General features: G+C 38.8%; 5 protein-coding genes across 7 annotated transcripts; 2 read left to right on the top strand and 3 right to left on the bottom strand.

Moving 5' to 3' along the window:
- Positions 1–49: 49 nt before the first annotated feature.
- LOC104764500 (uncharacterized) lies at positions 50–2,163 on the bottom strand. Its single transcript, XM_010488041.3, has 2 exons — positions 1,862–2,163; positions 50–1,717 (listed from the first exon to the last, which is right to left on the bottom strand). The coding sequence occupies exon 2, from the start codon at positions 1,698–1,700 to the stop codon at positions 177–179; it is 1,524 nt and encodes a 507-aa protein (XP_010486343.2). The 5' UTR covers positions 1,701–1,717; positions 1,862–2,163; the 3' UTR covers positions 50–176.
- Positions 2,164–2,605: 442 nt separating this feature from the next.
- LOC104764499 (thiohydroximate-O-sulfate sulfur/sulfate-lyase (nitrile-forming) NSP5) lies at positions 2,606–5,166 on the bottom strand. Its single transcript, XM_010488040.3, has 2 exons — positions 4,718–5,166; positions 2,606–3,732 (listed from the first exon to the last, which is right to left on the bottom strand). The coding sequence occupies exons 1-2, from the start codon at positions 4,751–4,753 to the stop codon at positions 2,785–2,787; spliced, it is 984 nt and encodes a 327-aa protein (XP_010486342.1). The 5' UTR covers positions 4,754–5,166; the 3' UTR covers positions 2,606–2,784.
- Positions 5,066–7,340, top strand: LOC104764498 (GLABROUS1 enhancer-binding protein). Of its 2 annotated transcripts, none has more exons than XM_010488039.3 (4): positions 5,066–5,502; positions 5,662–5,976; positions 6,101–6,376; positions 6,568–7,340. In XM_010488039.3, the coding sequence occupies exons 2-4, from the start codon at positions 5,668–5,670 to the stop codon at positions 7,060–7,062; spliced, it is 1,080 nt and encodes a 359-aa protein (XP_010486341.2). In that variant the 5' UTR covers positions 5,066–5,502; positions 5,662–5,667; the 3' UTR covers positions 7,063–7,340. The 2 variants fall into 2 exon arrangements, with proteins under 2 accessions (XP_010486341.2, XP_010486340.2); XM_010488038.3 differs by having other exon boundaries at positions 5,146–5,502; positions 6,562–7,340.
- Positions 7,341–7,368: 28 nt separating this feature from the next.
- LOC104764496 (protein ACTIVITY OF BC1 COMPLEX KINASE 7, chloroplastic) lies at positions 7,369–11,916 on the top strand. 2 transcript variants are annotated; one of them, XM_010488036.3, is made up of 18 exons: positions 7,369–7,744; positions 8,117–8,703; positions 8,814–8,957; positions 9,053–9,178; positions 9,293–9,380; positions 9,472–9,559; positions 9,641–9,734; positions 9,819–9,873; positions 9,958–10,049; positions 10,131–10,301; positions 10,371–10,427; positions 10,511–10,594; positions 10,706–10,790; positions 10,872–10,933; positions 11,039–11,113; positions 11,206–11,310; positions 11,436–11,577; positions 11,678–11,916. In XM_010488036.3, the coding sequence occupies exons 2-18, from the start codon at positions 8,140–8,142 to the stop codon at positions 11,749–11,751; spliced, it is 2,106 nt and encodes a 701-aa protein (XP_010486338.2). In that variant the 5' UTR covers positions 7,369–7,744; positions 8,117–8,139; the 3' UTR covers positions 11,752–11,916. The 2 variants fall into 2 exon arrangements, with proteins under 2 accessions (XP_010486338.2, XP_087358395.1); XM_087502269.1 differs by having other exon boundaries at positions 7,686–7,803.
- Positions 11,898–14,426, bottom strand: LOC104764497 (glycerol-3-phosphate dehydrogenase [NAD(+)] At3g07690, cytosolic-like). The gene is made up of 5 exons (XM_087502270.1): positions 13,583–14,426; positions 13,112–13,333; positions 12,739–12,986; positions 12,269–12,408; positions 11,898–12,183 (listed from the first exon to the last, which is right to left on the bottom strand). The coding sequence occupies exons 1-5, from the start codon at positions 14,229–14,231 to the stop codon at positions 12,057–12,059; spliced, it is 1,386 nt and encodes a 461-aa protein (XP_087358396.1). The 5' UTR covers positions 14,232–14,426; the 3' UTR covers positions 11,898–12,056.
- Positions 14,427–16,475: the final 2,049 nt, after the last annotated feature.

Here is a 16,475-nt window from a genome sequence, read left to right as displayed (position 1 = left end):
TTAAAGCCAATGCCCTCTCTTGGGTTAGTACATATTTCAGGAAAGCGTGTTCAAGAAAACTAGATTCTTTGGTGACAAGAAACTACTTTGAATCAGATAGTCATTTAACAACAGCGAGAACCAAAAGTTACTCTACATCAAGCTGCTAATCATAAGAAAAGCTTTAACATCAACTCCTACGGTTGCCACCATTGATTCTTCTCCCAAGGCTTGAAAACACCATCATGTGAAACATATTTCAAGTAGAAGAAAAACCCACGTAGCAACTTCAAAGCTCTTTCCTTATCAACACCATCCACAAGTTTGTATTCTTTCTCGAAATCAGGGAAACTTTCTAGATAAGATTGTCCCAATTCGTCAGTCTCATAATCGGTTTCTCGTCCCTTTCGTAGTTCTCTGCATCGGGTCATTTTCCTATGGATTGATGCGTGACGATGGAGCTGCTTCAACTCTCCTCCATCATATGGTTTTTCAAGAACATCCATTAGCTCCTTTCTAAACCAACAACTACCACTGTCATCCTCTTTACTTACTTCATCAAGATCAACCACTTTCTTGGACGCCACAAATGGTGTACCATCCCCATCCAAAAACGGGTTATCATCAATCGCAATTATATCAGAACCATCAGACCAAGACTCAAGATCTTGCTCAATCTTCACTTTTACTAGTGGTGGATCCGTTTCAGGGACCATTGTAGATTCGTTAAGAGCATCCAAATCAGACGGATCCTTCTGAAGATTCGCCATTGGCTTAGTTATCGCATCTCTAAGTGAATCTACAAGCCATGTGAGATATCTCATGTAATCCTTATCCACAACCTTTGCACCCTCCTCCTCATTCTTCTTCCTTCTCGTTACAAAATCTCCTTTGCTCCTTGAAGTCTCATCTACATCCTTAAGCTCTGTAACTCTTTTTACTCGTTCCACATGATCATCAACAACCCTTGAAGTCTCTGCAGCCTTAGTTTCAGAAAATTTACCCATTCTCCGTTCAGGAACTTTGTTGTCTAGTTGAATGGCTTCTTCAGTTCTAACCAACGGAACAGCTCTGCTTTTTAACTCGTCAGCTTTCCTCTTTCTCCCTTCAGAAACTGTGTTGTGTCTTTGACTGTCTTCTTGAGTTCTAACTAACGGAACAGCACTTGACTCCGAAGTTTTCCTAACTTTGTTGTCTCTTTGTTGAAAGTCCTCTTGGGGTTTTTGTAACGGAACAGCTTCTGAAGTCTTTGCAGCTTCTAACTCTGCGATCCTCCGTTTTCTCCGTTCAGCAAGCCTGTTGTCTCGTTGAATGTTTTCTCGGACATTAACTCTTCCAGTCTTAAACCCAACAGCACCCTTCCTCCTCGTTCTCTGTTGATTAACTCTGCTCTTCATTGGATTCTCATTCACAAGCTTTGAATCACAAGTAGAGATTTTGAATTTACGAGTGTCAGATCCTCCATTGTCAACTTCAAAGCGAGGGATGAAACTGTTGTCACCTCTTCTAATATGATCCAAGATTACACCGTAGTCCGTATCAATCATAACATCATCATCATCATCATCTTCGTCAAGACAGATTATTGGAATATCGATTCTTTCAGACATTGCACAAGTGTGCTCGCTGATTGCATTCATCATAAACCTTCTACATCCATCATCATCCATAACTGAGTTTGATACACCAACATCGTCAATCACAATGGTTTTCTTCTTCATCGCTTATTAATAACACTCTGTTAAATCGAATAGATAAACTTGAAAAATTTAGGCAACAATCATTGAAGAAAAACCCTAAAAGGTTTGCGTTAAAACCAAGAAAAAATAACAAAGAAAGAAAGCAAAAAAAAAAAGATGAAGAAACGTAGAATCAAGCATACCGTTTAGAGCGACTCGGGTTGCGAACACAAAACGGAGCAAAATTATTATTCTTAAGACTTAAAAAGAGAGAGAAATAGGAAACGGTGAGCTGAAGAAGTTAATCACATATAGTGATTAGGGTTTTAATGCAGATCAAGTTTTGCTTCAACAATTAAGGAAATTGTTTTTTTGTAGAGAAAGAGAATATGAAGAGACGTGAGATAAGATTGAAGAGACTTGAGAGTTAAAGAGGAGGCTATGAAGGTCGATCAGAGACCTAAGGATCGTAGCTATATATCAGAATCCACGTCATATATTTTCTGTCCTCAAGAAGAGTTAAGAAAATAGAAATAATGCATAATAGTAATAAAATAAAAAAAGTAAAGTTACACAATAATCATACCCAAAAAAAAAAGGTAAATAATTGAATTTTCTGGTTTGTGTGAGTGTGGGAAACAAGAGCATGCATTGGGTAGTTTGGTGAGTAATAAATTTAGGTTGGTGTGTGTCGCGTGCGGACCAAACTGCAACATCTTGTCAAGTATTCCATAGAACGAGATATATTCTGAGACTAATAAAAGATATGGAAAAATATTGATGGGGTTAGACTACCTATGGTCTATGGATCACTAAATACGCATCTACTACCCCCTGACTGAGACAGACTGGGGTAACGGATTGAATTCAAAGCTTTCATTGATAGTGAGTGTCATCAATTGATAGTTCCGTAGTTCGTGTGTATCACTAAACTATGGTTGCTACGGTTTCTTATAGGATGGTTCGTCCGTTATTATTGTTTAATGAAAATTTCGATTGTTTAATTACAAAAACGTAGATAAAACAAATGCACACACACTTCATCCAATCCAAAAGGAAAATTAAAAGAAAAAAACAGAAACTTCACACAGCCTCTCTCTCACCAGAAAGAAAAACCAAACCATACTTAGTTAGTGTTGGGAGTGAACAAGAAGATATCATCAAGCCTATCATTGCTTGGAGAGTTCCCACCATAAACCAACAGACCTTCCTTACCATCCCGTGATCCAGCTGCAAACGCGCACCATCCTCTAGGCCCGGGATGCTCATCTGATCCAACTCCATCATCCCATTTCCTCCATTCCAATGTCTCCGTATCAAGGCCATATGCGTCACCAGTGAAACAACCTGCTCCCATATGCCCCAAGTCACTCGGATCGATCTCCCCTCCAGATATCAGTATCTGTTTTCCAACAACCGCAGACGAAAACACACTTCTTGCTGACGGTTTCTCGCCTTTTGTCTCAACTTCTTTCCATTCTCCTTTGGCTATGTCGAAACAGTGAACATCATCAGCTTCTTCTCCTGCAAATCCGTAGACCACCCAGATCTTTCCTTGAACAACAGCAAGCCCTGGACCGCCTCTTCCTTTACAAGCTTCACCCGGAGACGGGAACTTAATCCATTTCTGATCAACAACGTTGTAAGCCCATAGATCGTTGAGACGTCCTTCAACTCCGCACCCTCCAAACACATACACGTTCTGAGAATCCGCGGTAATGGAGTGGTAGCTTCGGTTTTGTGGACCGGTTTCCCCTGCAGTGAGCAGTTTCCACTGGTTGGTGGACGTGTTGAAACAGTAGAGTTCGTTGAGCTCCTGATGAGTGGCGTCCCGGCCACCAAAGAAATAGATGATGGGTCCAACTGCAGCCATGGCTACGCCTACTCTAGGAGGAGGAGCGTCCCCTGTAGCTTCTTGGATGGACCATGTCTCAGTCTCGAGGTCGAAAACGTATAGATGGTTGTCAACGGGAACACGCGGTTGGAACTCGCCGCCAAAGGCATACACTTTGTTTCCCACAAGTGCTATGGCATGTGAGCTTCTTGCTCCAGGTCCAGTTCCATTCTGTTTAAGCTGATCAAACAGAAAACAGAGAAGAAGAAAACATCAACACAAAGATTAAGTACTAGACAAGGATGATATTAAGCTTGAAATCGATAAGAACAGACAAATACAACTATGTGAGAGGAGTTAAGTCAGCACATGAATAGTCAATTCCATAAGGACAAAGTAATCTTCCACTAGTACTGTACAATAGTCGTCTAATAGTACTTGATCAGAGAGCACAAAGTATGAGGTTTTAATCGTAGAGCCAAATTATCAATAAGGAAGGGGAAAAGTTCCATTGGTTCATGATCAAAAGGATCATCACAGCAATAATTTACTGAGAAAACCGAGTCAGACAGATGCCCAGTAAATGTAAGATATCTATGTATCATGTCAAATTGTAAGAAAACAACAAGTCAAAATATAAATGATGCAATACTAAAAATCTTATAATCTCATATCTATTAGAATAAGAATGAGTAGAAATCAAAATCAGAAACAGACAAAGAGTTGAGTCAGCATGCAAATACTCAATTGGATAATGACAAAATCATCATCCACTAATCCAAAACTCGTGATTAACAAAAGATAAACGATTCAAATACTTAAATGTAATGATCATTACAATATCAAAACGTTTTGTCTTTTTATTAAAACCTTACATCAGTAAAATGATCAATCAACAAAATATGAACAACTCAGCAGCGGCGAATACTCCATAGTAGTAGTCCATTCAATATAAAGACAAAACTCATGATCCAAAATTGATTAGAGAAAGCATAGACTAGGGGATAATGAACCTTCTTTAAGTCTATATAGTAATCACATCAGCAATTTAGTCAGATTCTAAACCAAAGTTTCATAGGCCGCTTTTTATCGTACGATTCAATAAGATCGAACAATTTGGGGTTTGATCGGAAGATTCATAAATAGTATATCCGATGAACCCCCAGATTCGTATCTACGAGAAGCAAAAAGACAAGAAATTTCAACGAAGAAAGAGAGATGAGACCTGAACCCATTTGCCTTCCATAGGAGTAGCTGCCATCGTTGCTCTGCTGCAAATTAGTATTTACCACTGAGTGAGACTCGTTTAAGACCAATTTTTGTGTTTATTGTGTGTTTGTTTGTGAGGTTTTCTTTCTCCTCTTTTGCATTGTGTCCGTCTCTCTATTTAAGGCCCAAAGAGAGTGAAAAAGGAATCTTTCCCTTTTTTATAGATTACCTCAATATTTTTTAATTTTTTGCAAATATTATTCTTTCTATCAAACAAAAGACAAAGTGAACTTTAATTGGTGCACAAAAAAAAAAAAAAAATAGAACTTTAATAAAACGGCATGGAATGAAACTAAACGCAAAAGCGGCATGGACTTTGCAGTTTTTTTCACAGTTTGGTAAGGATATGTCTATCTAAACAAACTTCACAATTTATTACATTTTAGGATCTATAATAATCAAGCCAGCTCCTAACAACCATTATGATTTTATTAGTAGTAGTGTATATTGCAATAGAAAAGGTTTCAATTTTTTTTTAAGCTCCATTATTTTATTTTTTTAATAACCAAAACAAAAATTGGTTATCTAATAATGGGCTCCGTACGGTCCTTTGGGTCCACGGGCTTCTAATACCACACACACATCACATATCCTCTAATCTCTAGTCATACGGTGGTGTAAACATGACGAGCTTGTCATTTAATCTCAATTCTGGACAAGTATCCATAGAGATTAGAGAGAATTCATCCATCCGAAGCTAGGGTTTCTCCCTAGATTGATTTCAGTACCCTTTACCACACCGTAAGTTTGATCTGTGTACTGACTTTGATTTTTTCCTTTTTGTTTTTCAACGCTTCTTTTACTTGAATCCGTGGATTTGATCTGTGTGTATTTTGAGGCAATCAAAAAGATTTCAACTTTTAACGAAAGCTAAAAGCTTTATATATGTCATTGAATTAGGTCTCGATGTTAAACAAGAAACGTCGTTGTTCTGGAGGAGATGGTGGTTTCAGCGATACCTATACATGTGACTTAGAACTCCGAGTCAAAAACTCTAACGGCTTCCTTCCTCCCTCTCCTCCTGACTCCCCTGTCCTCAATTCCCCCGAGAATCTGGACTCAACCCCCACCGCTGCTGCGGCTGCTGCTGCTTTCGATGAAACACCAACCTTGTCCAAGACTAGGAAGAAGCGTAAGGCTACGCTGTCTCCTTCATATGCTCCTCCTGATTCCAAGAGACTCTGGAGTAAAGATGACGAGCTTGTCATTTTAAAGGTTTCTACTTTCCTTTTTTTTCTTCGTTGGATCTTCTTGCTGCTTATAGCTAAGCTGGCTTATTATTATGTCTTCTTCCTTTTTTTGTTTGTTTATTCTTTCGCTTTACTCTTTGTGAAAAAAGGGCATTGTTGACTACAAGACCAAGACAGGACTGGACTACCGTTCTGATTCAGCTGCATTTTTTGAGTTTATCAAAGATGGCATTGATGGTATAGTCTCAAAGGATCAGCTCATGAATAAGATCAGAAAGTTGAAGTCTAAATTCCGAGATAGTTCGGTTAAAAAGCCTAGCTTTACTAACCCCCAAGATTCTGAAATTTTTGACTTGTCCATGGCAATATGGGGCAAAGTTAAACCTGGATGTGTTGATGACAGAGCTAAGAGGACCAGGAGCAAGGTAAGTCAGGGTTTCACTCACCTTCTCCTAATATATTCATTGGTGTTATAGTTGTTGCCCTCATCAATCTCCTGAGTTTGGTTGCTTATCAATCTTCTGAGTTGTGTTATAGAATTAGTTTGGTTGCTCAACTTGCTTGATGACTCAAAAGGTAAATTGAGTTGTAATTTTGTATGTAATATAAGGTTCAGGCTTTCGTGGAACACGAGGTGGTGACAAACGGTGAACCAGAGAATGATGATGGATTAGCAGAAGGTAACTCTTTTGACAAAAATGCTGACAAGAATACGGAGAATGAGAATGGTGGGAAGAGGAGTGAGGAAGATGGAGCAATGACAAACGGTAAACCTGAAAATGATAATGGCGCTGCAAAAGGCGGCTCTTGTGTGGACAAATTACCCACTGAAAATGTCGACAAACGTGTGGAGAAGGAGAACGGTGAGGAAGAAGATGGTGCTGCTGATGATGAGCTGTGTGCTTTACAGGACGCACTTGAGACGACAGTGTTTGAGCATATAGGAAACTACGCACAGAAGCAGATGCTACAGAAGTTGAAGAACCTTAAAGCCAAGGAAAGGAAAGAGTTGAGCAGTGAATGGAAGTCATTACTTGCTCAAGAGGCGCTATTGAAGAGCAAGAAATATTCGTTTACGGCCAAACTCGCAAATGCAGCATTTCATAATTAGGTAGAAGAAACTAGTGTGATGACTGATGAGTAATGACTTCCAAAAGTAGTTGGGTGGGTAAAAACTTCGCTTCCTGAAACTTGCCTATGATCCGATCATGGTGAAGCGTCACAAGTTTTGTTAATAATGCTATTGTGCAGTTTCGTTACTTTGTAATAAAACTGTAGTTGTTTGGTTTTGCTTTTCTATACAAAAACTTCCGTTTTATTTGGTTTTAAATGAGTACAAAAATACCCAATTATGTATCCTTTAATTTTTAAATAAAAGATCTTTTTAAAGGAGAAACGCTTATAATAAGCGTACTCTGTGTCGAACTGTGCCACACAAAGAACGTGAGAAGGAGAAGCTGGACACGCACCTTATTTTCCTTAAGTTTGGCACTAAAAGTTACAAAAGGTTCCTTTCATTATTGTCCGATCAAAGTCCAATTTTTTTTCCTATTTACGCAACAAATTACGATAAAAGGTACGAAATTAAAATTCAATAGGAAGGTGGAAAAACAAATTCGGTGGAACAACACACGTTTCATAAGGACGACACCATTACGCAACCTTAGTCCTCTCTGTCTCTACCGTTCTCCTCTGTTCCTCTCTACTTAATTAGCCGATTTTACAGATTAAAATATCTGGGTCTGGGTTGTTTTCTGTCTCACCAGTCAACCCGATTCAGGACTCAAACAAAGGTTCCATTTTTCTTAGTTAATACGTCTGTAATTTGTTTGCGTTTCTCAATTATTCTTGGGTATTTCTTCTGGTCTGGGTTCAGGAAAAAAGTTTGGCTTTTTAATCTTTGTACAGTGAATTGAGTTCCTCTTGCTTCTGTATACTTATGTGTTACTACTGTTCTCTGATTGTTTATATTTTGTTCATGCTCTGAAAATTGTTGTGATTCTCTTATCAATTAAGTAATCTTTAGGACTCGATGGTTTGTTTTACAAGAGGTTTTAAGTATGATGATGTATTGGAGCTCTGTTACCATGGCTTTTGTATTGTTTTAGACAATCATATTGTCTCTTTTTATTGAATATTGTTGTTTGTTTTTGTCTGTTCAATAGGTTTTATTGTAGCTTAGGTGGAAATGGCGGCGTTATTAGCTTCTCAGAGCTGCTGCTATGGCAGTGAGACCGCAAGAACCACCAAAGCTATTGGTTTCAGTAGCTCTCTGGAGAATCTTTTCACTGGAGAAGCCGTTCAGTGTTATGGCAGCAAGTCGAAGAGATTTCGTATTGAGATGAGACAATCGGGTACGCCTTCAAAGGTTGGAATCAATGGACGTGCAGTTAAAATGGTTCCCGCGAGTGAGGTGATGAAAAGGAAAGATGGTGTGAATAATGTAAACAAAGTGAATGGATCAGCGGAGAAAGTTGTTAATGGAGCGAGTTTGGTTAGTAGTAGAAACAGTAATGGTGCTTCAACAAATTTGGTTAAGGTACCAAAGAAACAACCAGAATCTTACCTTCCTCCACCGGTTGAAGGAGTTAGAGTTCTTCCTTCTGATGAAGGTTTTAGCTGGGCTAATGAAAATTATAGCGCTTTTCAACGTAGTATTGACGTTTGGTCCTTTGTTTTATCCCTGAGGATTCGTGTCTTGTTCGACAATGCAAAGTGGTCGTACATTGGAGGATTCACAGAAGATAAACAGGTAAGAAACCTTTCCTTATTTCTAATCTCATTGATTTTTCAGAGTTGCCTACGTTTAGATACCAGTTTTTTTGTTTCTTGTTCTTACATCTGTTGTTGCATTATTATCAGAAAATCCGAAGAAGAGAAACAGCTTCATGGTTGAGAGAGAGTGTATTGCAACTTGGTCCAACGTTTATCAAACTGGGACAGTTGTCTTCAACGAGGTCGGATTTGTTTCCACGTGAATTTGTGGATGAGCTTTCCAAGTTGCAGGTACATTTGCTATTTCGTTATTGATGGTTTTGAATTCATGCATTAGTTTAGATTCTCTTTGCGTTTTCTTACTATTCTTTTATACTGGTTTTCAGGATAGAGTCCCGGCTTTCTCTCCAGAGAAAGCAAAGCGCTTCATCGAGGCCGAACTTGGGGCTCCTATTAGTGTAATGTATAAAGAATTTGAAGAGCAACCCATAGCTGCAGCTAGCCTTGGTCAGGTATTTGACACTTAGCCACACCCTCAAGCAAGCCTACTTGCTTATCTTTTGTTTTTTGCATTCCATCTACATATTGATGTTTGTATCATAATTTTCCAAAGTGTATTCCTTTAGGTACATAGAGCTGTATTGCACAACGGCGAGAAAGTGGTAGTGAAAGTACAAAGACCCGGACTAAAGAAACTGTTTGATATTGATTTAAGTATGTAGTAACAACTTCTGAGTTATACAGTAGAATACTTGCATGGGTGCTTGCTTGAGAACTGCTGAAAATGAATTTACTTTCCTATCAGAAAATTTGAAGCTCATTGCTGAGTATTTCCAAAAAAATGAATCATTTGGCACAAACGATTGGGTTGGAATTTACGAAGAGTGTGCCTCGTAAGTCTTTTTTATAACTTTAATACCTAGCAACTTTTGTGGCTCTAAACCATGTAGGGCTGATATCTCCTTTGGTTTCAGAATCTTGTATAAAGAGATTGACTACATAAACGAAGCTAAGAATGCCGACAAATTCCGGAGAGACTTCCGGAATATAAGCTGGGTCCGAGTACCTGTAAGTTTCATTTGCTAAACCAAAACCTATGTTATCAAATTCTGGTATATGAAACACATTCTGTTTATCTTGTTCCATCTGTAGTTGGTCTATTGGGATTACTCTGCCATGAAGGTCCTGACTTTGGAGTATGTGCCAGGTTCGTGTTGAAACTACCCAATGCATTGGTTCGTTTGATAAACAATGTCGCAGTATTAACTCTCTTATTGATTGGTACAATTAGGTATCAAGATCAACAACTTAGACGCCTTAGCGACACGGAGTTTTAACCGTTCTAGAATCGCATCACGGGCCATTGAAGCTTATCTTATCCAGGTTAGTAACAATATAGCAACACTTTTATTGGAGTCCCAAGTCTTTGGTTCAAAACTTATGTTTATGGTTTGGCTGTTTTAGATACTTAGAACCGGCTTCTTTCATGCGGATCCGCACCCGGGAAATCTTGCAATTGATGTAGATGAATCGATCATCTACTATGACTTTGGCATGATGGGAGAGATCAAAACATTTACTCGGACGAGATTACTTGATCTCTTTTATTCTGTTTATGAAAAAGATGCGAAAAAGGTATATTTTCTCTTTCAAGGGTTTGATCTTAAACTGATAAATAATAAAACTAACTAAATGTTCTTACAGGTCATGAAAAACCTGATAGATCTTGAAGCACTTCAACCCACTGGAGATCTTTCATCGGTAACACTACTGTCTCACTCTTTTCTCTATGCGAGAAGTTTATATATGTAAGCTCATTTCGACTCTGTACTTGTTTTTGTTAGGTAAGGAGATCTGTTCAGTTTTTCTTGGACAACCTATTGAGCCAATCACCAGATCAGCAACAGACTTTGGCAGCTATTGGAGAGGTACCGAACAAAACTGTGCCTGAAAAACGAAGCTGAGTTCTTTCTCAAGCCTATTTATGATAGTGTAACCATAAGGTTCTTAAATTCAAAAATTCCTCATTTCTATGGCAGGATCTTTTTGCAATTTCCCAGGATCAGCCATTCCGTTTCCCATCTACTTTCACCTTTGTCATCCGAGCATTTTCCACACTTGAGGGTGCCTACTCAATCTGTTCTTAACCATTTTTTTTCTTAAAATCTACCACAAGTCTCACCATATAGCTTTTTGATTTTGCAGGTATTGGTTACATCCTTGATCCAGATTTCTCTTTTGTGAAGGTTGCTGCTCCTTATGCACAGGTTCGTACCTCTTTTCTCTGCTCGAAACCCAATTTTTTAGCAGTCACCTCCTCTCTACATTTTTCGATCAGTGTGGTCAACGCTCATGAATATCAACAAAAACAGGAACTCCTGGATTTAAAACAAAGGCAGCGCTCGGGAACTCAGCTTGTCCAAGAAATAAGGAAGCAGGCTGACGATGTAATGCTTTCGCTCGTATTTTACTGTCATATCTCTATTTTTTTCTTCTGTTCTTTCTAGATGTACTTAATTCAACTTTAAAACATGTGCAGGCCAGGTCTTCTACTCTGTCAATGCCATCCCGAGTGCAGCGAATAGAAGAGTTTGTGAAAGAACTCGATTCAGGCGATCTAAAACTACGTGTTCGGGTTCTTGAGGTAAAGCAGCTTCGCCATGGTTTAATCACCTCGACATAGTTGGTTTTAGAGTAAAGCTGATTTGTCACGGTTTTGTAATAGCAAGAGATACTCACTGTGGGATTTGTTTGTTTATATTGGTTCAGTCGGAAAGAGCAGCCAGGAAAGCGACAATACTGCAGATGGCGACAATGTATACAGTTCTTGGAGGAACTCTGCTTAATATTGGGGTTACATTTAGCAACCAAGGAAGTCAGCTTGTTGCTAATGGATCTTTCGTCGCAGCAGGTATGAAAGCCGTTGTACACACGTGCATATAGAAGTATATGCAGGTATATTTACAGTCTATGCAAAGGGTATATAAGCTTGATAAATATCTTTCGTGCAGGAATATTCTTGGCATTGGTACTGAGGTCTATGCAAAGGGTAAGTAAGCTTGATAAGTTTGAGAAGATGATATGATGGATGGTTATTCTTTCGAATACAAATATCAGATACAGAATTTGTGATGTATAGGTATAGAATGTATCTTTTAGCTCAAGTTCATAATATTTATAAATTGTATAAAAACTGTCTCTAATTATAAAGGGAAGGAAAGTCAAAAGATATATGACAAAGTTTTCACTATAATTGTGTACAACTATACTCTGCGTATTTCTGATAACTCTGTCTGCACCAAAACATCCACTGCAACTACATATTAATCTTCAAAATACAAACAAGTCTGCACCAAGGCTTAGCAGAGAAACTTATATAAAATACAGTGCTCAAGGTTTCTGACCAAGAAGCCATGGCTGGAAGAAGAGATGGCTGTGAGCAATCTCGATGAGTTCACGTGGGTCATTCATCGTCTCATCTCTCAGCGCCTCAAGAATTGCCTCACATGAGAACTCCCTTGAAACATCATCAAAGTGTAAATCATGATTATGAATGCAGTCCAAGTTGATAAGTTATTACAAAGTTATAGAGATGCGCATACCTTGTTATAAGAATTCTGTAGAGCATCTTTAAGATGGGACAGAGTTCAGCTGGGGTTACAGGTTTGCCCTCTTCAGGGTGTTGAAGACTTAAAGAGGATTGGTTCAACAACTCGTAAAATGCTTTCACCGCAGAGACCCCCTATGAACATTACATCAAAATCACTTCATGCAATCTATGACAAATTATTTGCAATCTTAATACTAATCATCTTATGCTGATCTACAGTACTAAAACTTATACATAGACGATATATGGTATATAGATTCAGTGTTTACTCAAGTGTTCTACCTCCAAAGTTCATAACTTTCTATGAAATGTGCAATACCCTTAGCTATTAACCCGATTTTATGAATATGAATTTACTATGTAAGGAAGGGAGTTATATGTGTTCTCAATACTAAAAACGTCCATAACTTGCCAGGAAAACTTATGGCTAATTTGCAATTGAAAAATTGATCTATGACGTACCTGAATCATCCCCTTGCCTTTGATGCTGTCACCCATTTCAAGGCTAAGTTCTCCTTTTGCAAGCTTCTGGCCATACCACGCATTACGACCTTTTAGTAATGTTACATAGGTATCCGCAAGCAAAGGCCCAGCAAGTTTCTCTGGCTCCTTGGCCAATAGATGTGTTATAAAAATCATCTCTGAAGTACAATGCGCAAAGTATACAGACTTGCTGGTAGCACTTTCCTTAGTCAGTGTAGCCACCATTCCTATAAAGTAAAAAAAACGGCAAAACAACCACTCGGCTCGTGAACTTTGACTTATGATCACGAGTTCCAATATTTTATTTCGTATCACTACTATTCAGGTAAACATGTTAGACACCTGGTCTTACCTGCACCGATGGCATACACATTCTTCAAGCCACCCATTACTTCATGCGTAATGAGGTCACTATTATCCCACACTATGAAATGTGACTGCCTTAGAAACTTTCCCAAAGGCTTCCTCCATAATTCAGACCCGCAAATCCGCGCATTGGCATACTCTTTGTTATATACCTCAGAAGCAATATTAGGTCCACCAAGGTAGAGAATGTTCTCAAGAGGAATACCAGCTACAAAAGAGAATATGAGAAACAAACTATAAAATTTTAATGACAACAACTACTGATCATACACTTTAACACCAATACAGTCAAGACATACACTCAAGACATACACTCAAGCAATCTGTTGGGTAACCAATACACAATATCACCTTAACAAAAATAGAATCTTAATTTACTCTAACGAAAACTTAGGAAGAAGATATCAAGTATTCATCTAGGAAGCAAATAAAAAAGACATATGAGAAGTGAATTTACTCGCTCGATAGATCATTTGGGTAGGAGTAACAATCCTCGGATGAGGTTCAAACTCAGCTTCCACACCTTTAGCCAAAGAGATAATAACAGGAGCAGTAACCCTCTCTTGCCAGTACTTACTAATCTCATTGAACACCTGAAATGTCTCAGTTGATGGTAAACCATTGATGACAATATCAGCATCCCAAACAGCTTCTTGCAGATTAGTCACAACTTTCAAAGGACACAAAGGAGTCTCAACCATATTCAAACAAAACCCATCTTTCAAAATCTCATCAGCGTATAAAACCCTATCCCCTAATCTAGCTTCCACATACTTGAGATAAGCACACCGTCTGATCAACCTCCTCAACAGCTCTTCCCTCGAATTGATCACTTCGAACAAATGTTCAGCTGTGCTTTTATCTATTGCTCTCCCTCCTCTTCTCCAGATCCTCACACTAGCTTTTTCCCTAAATTTTCCGTAAGTCTCCTGCAACATTGCAATGAAAACACTGCCCCAAGCACCAGCTCCTACACCTACGATCCTTAACGGGTCGTCATCGGCTTTGCCCATTACTCTACGAATCTCATCAAGTCTTTCTTCCACCAACCTGCTCGGAGCAGAGTTGTTGTTCGTCTCCACGGTTTCCACCACATGATCCATCATCAACAAAGCCTTACGATTTCTCTCTTCAGTTGGTTCACCCACTAAAAAGACACAGCAAGCTATGGAACAAAATCGGAGTTCTTGTCGGATTTACCGATGCATACACTTTAAACAACCAAATGACTTTTTTTTTTTTTCCTGGAAAGTTTGTGTTTTTTTTTTTTCTTTTAATTTTCAGGTAACTTATACCAACAAGACAAGGAAAGACGTCCTATTTATCCCTCAAAACTACCATATCGTACCGAATGTCCCTGGAACTTTGACCTCTTAATAGAACCTCTTCCATCTTATATCCTCTTTCTATTTCCCCCCGAATTAATACTTCTATGTCTATTTCCCCAATTAAATTAACCTTCTCAGCTATTTCCCCATCGACGTCGATTAACACGGTTTACTGTTTTAGTTAACCGACAGACAATTCTTATTAACCAAAATAACCAAATTAAACCATTATTAACCAATTGACAACCCGATTACAACCCGATTACAACCCGATTACAACCCGATTACAACCCGATTAGATCACTTAACCTAAAAAACCCAAAAATCCCCAAATCATTTTTTCCCTTTCCATCGACGAACCCTAGATCCCTAAATTGATTCTTCTTTCTTCGAATCGTTTTGTTATCTCTTGCTCTTGGCTCTTGGGATGGCGTTAGTCCCCGTTGTTAATCCACCTATTGGAGTGGAGTTCGACGAGGAAGGCGAGGATCGAGATGAATTTCACATCGATAAGCTTGCGACAGATTTTACAGAAACGGAGGAATCGATTCGTCATAACGTGTATCCAGAGAGTGACGACGAGTCTGAGGGTAATGGTCGTGGTGGTGCCGCGCGTGGGGGGACACCGATCGTTCGTGGCGATGGTATAATGTATAAAGGGCAGAGATTCTACAATGGAATCGCGTTTAAGGAGTGTGTGACTGACTATGCACTGGCAACAGGTTGTAATCTGAAGCAATACAGGTACGATAGAGATAGAATCGGGTTTAGGTGTGTTGGTGCTAAGGGAAAATGTCAATGGAAAGTTTATGCTGCGTCTCTTCATAATGAGTCGATGTGGAGGATTACGAAGTACACGAACACCCATGTTTGTGTGCCTAATGGAGAATGTGAGATGTTTAAGGTCCCAGTCTTTTTCTTATTCATTTATATGTTTTATTCTAATTCATTTATATGTACTCTATATGGTCGGATGTGGCAGGATTATGCACTCCTTATGTGACCCGTTTCCTTGCTGATGAGCATAAGGCAGCTTCTACATGCTTTGTATCTCCCAGCACAAATGGAGCGTATGAAGTTTACTTGGGATACGATAAACACCGAGTTTGTTTAAATGCCAGAACTTGTACCTGCATGAAGTTTCAGATTTGTGGAATCCCATGCGAACATGCTTACGGACTGATGATCAAGAAGACATTGGTAGCTGAAGACTATGTGTGTGAATGGTTCAGAACTGCTAAGTGGAGACAGAACTACACAGACGGGCTTGTTCCACAAAGAGGTCTACGCTTTTGGCCTTCCACTGGGGGTGAGAATGTGTATCCACCTCCAAAGCCGGACGATGAGAAGATCGACAAGAAGAGGAAGAAAGGTGTTAATGAGTCACCTACCAAGAAGCAACCAAAGCAAAAGAAAAGAATCATGCATTGTGGGATTTGTGGTGCAGCTGATCATAACTGTAGGTACCACCAGAAGAAGAAGAATAAGAAGAATACAACACAAGTGGAATCTTCTCAAGGTTGTCTCACTCAAGAGAAATAATGTGGGATGGAGGATTAGCATAAGTAGGACTGTTTTTTTTTTGGTTTTATGACCTGTTTCAGAACATATCTTGTTTTGCCTTAGTATGGTCAAGTCCAATCTTTTGAACCTTATTATTAACTATGTAAGGATGTACTCTTCCCTTTTGAACATGAATGTATTTTGAAACAAGATAACATCATCTCTTAAAAACATTTTGTCTCATACAAAACAAACATAGAAAACAACATACAATGTCATCATATTAGCTTAACTAGACCAAATATGATCATACAACCTAATACTAAAACAATTATCATCCTATTCATCCTAAATTTAAATTCAGCTTTTACATCTTCAATCCTCTCAAATATCTCTTTCTCAAGCTCCATTTGCATCTTCTTCTCAACTTTCATTGTCTCTGATATGAACTCTTTCATTGCCTCCACCTCATCCAACAAAGCCTCATCGACCCACTTGAAAACGTGATTGTCATTCATA

The sequence above is a fragment of the Camelina sativa genome, chromosome 19 (assembly GCF_030686135.1).
Source record: "Camelina sativa cultivar CO46 ecotype springtype chromosome 19, ASM3068613v1".
NCBI classification, from domain to species: Eukaryota; Viridiplantae; Streptophyta; class Magnoliopsida; order Brassicales; family Brassicaceae; genus Camelina; species Camelina sativa.
This window is presented reverse-complemented; position numbering and strand designations above follow the sequence as displayed.

Bases quoted from the DNA above. Each gene is read 5' to 3' on its own strand.
- LOC104764500 (XM_010488041.3), bottom strand. From the start codon at position 1,700: ATGAAGAAGAAAACCATTGTGATTGACGATGTTGGTGTATCAAACTCA.
- LOC104764499 (XM_010488040.3), bottom strand. From the start codon at position 4,753: ATGGCAGCTACTCCTATGGAAGGCAAATGGGTTCAG. The intron at 3,733-4,717 runs GTCTCATCTCTC...CTGTTTGATCAG, and splicing joins TGGAAGGCAAATGGGTTCAG to CTTAAACAGAATGGAACTGG.
- LOC104764498 (XM_010488038.3), top strand. From the start codon at position 5,668: ATGTTAAACAAGAAACGTCGTTGTTCTGGAGGAGATGGTGGTTTCAGC. The intron at 5,977-6,100 runs GTTTCTACTTTC...TTGTGAAAAAAG, and splicing joins ACGAGCTTGTCATTTTAAAG to GGCATTGTTGACTACAAGAC. The intron at 6,377-6,561 runs GTAAGTCAGGGT...ATGTAATATAAG, and splicing joins CTAAGAGGACCAGGAGCAAG to GTTCAGGCTTTCGTGGAACA.
- LOC104764496 (XM_010488036.3), top strand. From the start codon at position 8,140: ATGGCGGCGTTATTAGCTTCTCAGAGCTGCTGCTATGGCAGTGAGACC. The intron at 9,560-9,640 runs GTAAGTCTTTTT...CTTTGGTTTCAG, and splicing joins ATTTACGAAGAGTGTGCCTC to AATCTTGTATAAAGAGATTG. The intron at 11,311-11,435 runs GTAAAGCAGCTT...ATATTGGTTCAG, and splicing joins TACGTGTTCGGGTTCTTGAG to TCGGAAAGAGCAGCCAGGAA.
- LOC104764497 (XM_087502270.1), bottom strand. From the start codon at position 14,231: ATGATGGATCATGTGGTGGAAACCGTGGAGACGAACAACAACTCTGCT. The intron at 13,334-13,582 runs GTAAATTCACTT...TCTCTTTTGTAG, and splicing joins CCAAATGATCTATCGAGCGA to CTGGTATTCCTCTTGAGAAC. The intron at 12,184-12,268 runs GTATGCGCATCT...TGATGTTTCAAG, and splicing joins TACAGAATTCTTATAACAAG to GGAGTTCTCATGTGAGGCAA.